This window comes from Gymnodraco acuticeps, unplaced genomic scaffold (genome assembly GCF_902827175.1).
Source record: "Gymnodraco acuticeps unplaced genomic scaffold, fGymAcu1.1, whole genome shotgun sequence".
NCBI classification, from domain to species: Eukaryota; Metazoa; Chordata; class Actinopteri; order Perciformes; family Bathydraconidae; genus Gymnodraco; species Gymnodraco acuticeps.
Genome location: NW_022989776.1, coordinates 94,559 through 99,302, shown reverse-complemented (window position 1 = coordinate 99,302; position 4,744 = coordinate 94,559). Strand labels below are relative to the sequence as shown.

The following is a 4,744-nucleotide window of genomic DNA, read 5'->3' as shown; positions in this document are numbered from 1 at the left end:
GATACCGAGGCCTCGTCATCCTCCCCTCCCATACATTCCCCCTGGTTCAGCGGCAGGGGCCGGGGGAATCGAATGCGGGACATTACATTCCCACGCATCATGGAGAAGTATCTGCAAGGCTACCGGGACCATTATGAGGGCATCAATCCAACAGTGAGGCTCCAAGAAAACGCAGTCTCCAAAATAAGCAGAGTCAAATCATTCCTAAGCTTCATGGCACACGGTTTCAATCGCCTGTCTGACTGGCTCTTTTTGAGGGATCTGAAGAGGATACGTGGGTGGTCCCGGAGCCTGATAAAGTCAAGCCTACAGGTCACGACATCTGACTTCTATATCAAAAATATATCACACTTTCTCAAGTACATGAATGAAACACCATGCAAGGGGAGCAGGCTCAACCACAACGACATGATTTTAATCACACGGGAAGTTGCTGCCATCCTGAAGTCCCTGAGAAAGAAGGTGGTTATCCACCAGATGCAAGTGAAGCGGGACAAGATGGAAGGTCTGCCGAGCCATAAAGACATCATGGCATGTTTGACTGCGGCCAAAACTCGCATCCCTCAGCTCCTGGACGTGATGACCAGCAATCCGACTCACGCAACCCGGAGCCTGCTCTATGGGTACATGACCCTCAATTGGAGCTGCATTTATGGGCACCGTCCGGGGGTCTACTCCAACATGACCAACACGGAGGTCCTAAAGGCGGAGATAACTGGCACTGCCTTTGGCCACCTCATCCACGTGAGTGAGCTATTAAAACATGTGTTTATTCTGGCAGTGATACACATGTTGTGGATGATTGATACTTGTATTGACGCTCTCTAACTCTGTCATAACAGGTAAGCAACCACAAGACGGCCAACGCGTTCGGGGAAGCGCAGATGTACCTCACCATAGAAGAATTTGGATGGATGAAGAGGTGGCTGGAAATCAAGGGGACGCTGACCGGCACCAACAACCGCTACTTCCTCTGCATAGCGGGGAAGAACCCATCGAGGAACCTTGCCACCTTCCTGAGGTTGGCATGGGCTGATGTTGGACTAAAAGGTCCCATTAACTTCACCGACCTCCGCACAGTCCACGCCGATAATGCGAAGAGGTTTCAGGACATAGGCAACCGCCAAAGAGTGAGTGATTTCATGTGTCACAACACTGCAACTGCAGACACATTTTATGCCAAGAATCCTTCTTTGAAAGAGGCTGCGGACATACGAATGCTCTTCACAGAGTCACTGCAAGCAGCGGCCGCAGCAGCATCAGGGGTGAGTGACGACAATTTGGGGGACATTGACATCCACAGTGACCGTGACAGCTCTGGAGATGAGCATAGCCCTACTCCCTACCAAGACTCCACCGATACCGAGACGTCAGATGAAGAATTATACAAAGACTTCAACGCTTGGAGAGCGGCGAAGAGGGAACAGTCAATGGCCGAACACAGTCCCTCAGACACGGGTGAAGAGAGGGTGCCAGCCTCTGCACCAACTTCACCCGATACGGACAATGTTGCCAGTGACCAACTTGTAAATATGCAATGTTTTGTTGTACTCAGTCCGCTTGTGCTGGATGAGTTAATAATGTTATAATGTTATAAAGTGTCAATGTATATATTTCTGTAAATAAAGTTTGTTAAAATTACTTAATTTGTCCTCTTTTTTATAACCCAATATGGGTGTTTCCCCATTAAGATCCCCAGGGGCACGAGGTTCTGGTGGTGTGCATGAAGGGGTTTAGTCCGCGTGAGGAGTGCTCAAATGTGGGAGGATGTGTAAGGCAGCGGAGGGTAAAACAAGTTAAAGTGTGAACCTCCAGCAGGGCAGGTGGTGCTGCTGTGAATAAGTCCGACTATGGAGTCCGATGGGCGGACTGTAAAGCACCGCGAAATAGACCCCCTGATAGGTAACCAGGGCCATGAGAACATCCTCCATAGGAGGGTGGGTGCTGCTGTGAATAAGGCCGACTATGGATGCCAATGTGCGGACTGTAAAGCACCGCAAAATACACCCCCTTATAGGTTGCCAGGGGCACGAGTTTCTTGAGGGTAAAATCATCTGGGTTTAGTCCGTGGGGGAGTGCTTAAGTTCGGGGGCCCGGGGACCCAAGGTGCGCGAGGTTATGGAAGTACGCATGTCAGGGAGAGATGCTGGAGGTCTGTAGTCCGTGTTTTGGGGCTCTGTGAGCGGCCAAAGTGAGGTGGTTTTCCCGGTGTATTTCATGGAAGTGTGACATAGCCTGTGTCCTGTGAAATAGCCTGTTTGCCCATGTCAAATCTTATTATGATGCACTATTTTGGGATACATTTTATCCATTTTAACCCCTTTCTCTGGTTCTTCCAAAAGTTCACTTATACTTATTTAGCCTGTGGAGGAATGCAAGGGGAGTTCTCAGGGGAGTCTCCCTGCATTATGAGGCACTATTTTGGGATACATTTTATCCATTTTATCCATTCTGTACATTTGGCTTACCGCGACTGGTAGTTAATGTCGCTACGGGGGACGCGTATATCCCTAAGGTATGTAAGGGAAATTGTGTGTTCGTTCATTACAGCTGCTATATATGATGTGAAAGACTTGTACTCGTTGGAGCATTACCACTATTGACTGCTTGTGTGCAAGGTAATGTTTCCTCATTATTATTGATTGTTGTAAAACGAAATAATAATTAATCAACTATATCTGTGTTTGTGTTTTATTGATTCTCCTGTTTTATTCTTTCCTTCTGTGAGTGCTGAATTGCCACAACAACAAAGTCAGAAAAAAAAATTGTCTAATTATGTTGGCTCAATTCACCTCATGTAGCCCAGCCCCTTTCCACTTACAGTTAAAAATGAAAAAGGTTTTTTTTCTTCTGGTTTAGCACTAGCCGCAATGTAAACAATGAATTGTAATTGGGATTGTTCACAGATACACTACGCCAGGGCTATTCAATTAGTTTGGAATGGGGGCCGGTTGATGAAAATGATCCAAAGCAAGGGGCCGGGAAAAAGATGGCTTAAAATATGAGCAATCATATTAAGATCTTCAGATACAGTACAACAGCATAGTTGAGTGCATATATTGTGTTTAATTCAATCAAACAACATAGCCCCAAGGCCTTTATTGATCTAAATGCTAAGTTGTGTAACGCAAGACACATTGAGAGCATCATTGCGAAAGGGAATGCAGCAAAATAATCGGTTTTTTCCGATTACGTTGTTTTCATAATAGTTGTAAGCCAAAATCGTAATAGAGATTAAAATACGATTAATTGCACAGCCCTAATTCAAACCTTATTTAAGTAAAAGTATGCAAGTATTATCAGAACATTGTATGGCACCCTCTTATGTCATAGTAATGATGGTGCTGTTGAGATCTTCATAGTATCAAGTGAATACTTCAAACGAAAGTTAGTTATAATCAAATATGATCAATCATATTCTTGTATAAACCCATAATGAAAATGCTTCTTGATGGTTTTTGAATATGTATGTATGTTTACGATTTTATCTGTTGCTGTGTTGACTTTTAAAAAGAGGGTGTTGAGATCTTTATAGTATCAAGTGAATACTTAAAACGAAAGTTAGTTATAATCAAATATAATCAATTATATTCTTATATAACCCACAATGAAAATGCTTCATATTTTATGATTTTCTATATTTACAGTATAAACAAAACACAAGTGGTTTGTTAAGTTGAGTGTGTAAGGCCTATAATGGTTTCACTGATAAGGGAGAGACAGTTTCTTCCCTCTTCCCTCACAGCAGTACACAGGGAGGGGGGCTTCTGACTTAAGAAGAAAAAGACAGAGGCCCCAAAAAGGTGGTTATGTCATAGCCATAGAACAGGGGTCGGCAACCTTTTTGATATGAAGTGCCATTAAAAAAAAATATTTTATCAACGTACTGACGATCGTGAATTATCAAGGGGGGGGGCGAAGAGCTCGACGCTCGTGAACTGTCAACAGGAGGGCGGGGGGAGCCTCGCTGCGGGGAAGCAGTGTGTGGACCTGTCAGGGATGCTCTGATCGGATCGAGTGGGCGGGGCCTATGGGGATCTTCCATTTAAAGTTATGTTTAAAACTCAGTTAATGCAGGTGTTGTTATGGCAACGTCAGTGGCCAAACAGCCACATTTACAGCTGAAAATACGTTCAAACATGCTGTCGACACGTAAAGCAGTGGCAACTATGCCACCATTTCAGCTGACTCTTTCTCAGAAATACTGTCATATAACATCCAGATATTTCAGTGCTAGGTTGATGCTTAGCTAAGCTAACTATGAAACACTTTAACTGACAGGACTCCGGATTAACTGTGTAATGTAGGTAGCTTTTAGCTTAATGTCGAACAGTAAGTCAACATTTCCCAGAGAGCTTTCTTTGAAATCACCAGGTAGCGCTAAAAAACACAACATTTAGATTGTATGACAAAGTGTTTATTTAATATATCTGGCTAGCTAAAGCTACTTGCTAACGGTTTAGCTTACCCGCGCGACTCAAAGTAACGTCAACGTAGCTATAATTTATGCTTTGCTTACATGTTGACATAACTTGTAAGTTTACTGACATTTACATACCTTGTTCACCTGACTCAGGTGGTGGCTCTGGGGTTGTTGTGTGAGCCACCACTTGAGAATTGCCATCTTTTTTATTAAAAAAATGTCTAATGTCCATCTTCTTCAGAAACTCCGTGTCCACGTCTGAAAGTTTAAAGTTTAAACACTGTCACAGAGGAGAGGTACGTACCAGGGTTTCCGTTAGCC

The 4,744-nt window shown here is 44.0% G+C and overlaps 1 protein-coding gene across 1 annotated transcript; it reads left to right on the top strand.

Moving 5' to 3' along the window:
• Positions 1-485: 485 nt before the first annotated feature.
• Positions 486-1,641, top strand: LOC117548482. Its single transcript, XM_034219809.1, has 2 exons — positions 486-744; positions 843-1,641. The coding sequence occupies exons 1-2, from the start codon at positions 499-501 to the stop codon at positions 1,587-1,589; spliced, it is 993 nt and encodes a 330-aa protein (XP_034075700.1). The 5' UTR covers positions 486-498; the 3' UTR covers positions 1,590-1,641.
• Positions 1,642-4,744: the final 3,103 nt, after the last annotated feature.

Bases quoted from the DNA above. Each gene is read 5' to 3' on its own strand.
- LOC117548482 (XM_034219809.1), top strand. From the start codon at position 499: ATGGAAGGTCTGCCGAGCCATAAAGACATCATGGCATGTTTGACTGCG. The intron at 745-842 runs GTGAGTGAGCTA...CTGTCATAACAG, and splicing joins CCTTTGGCCACCTCATCCAC to GTAAGCAACCACAAGACGGC.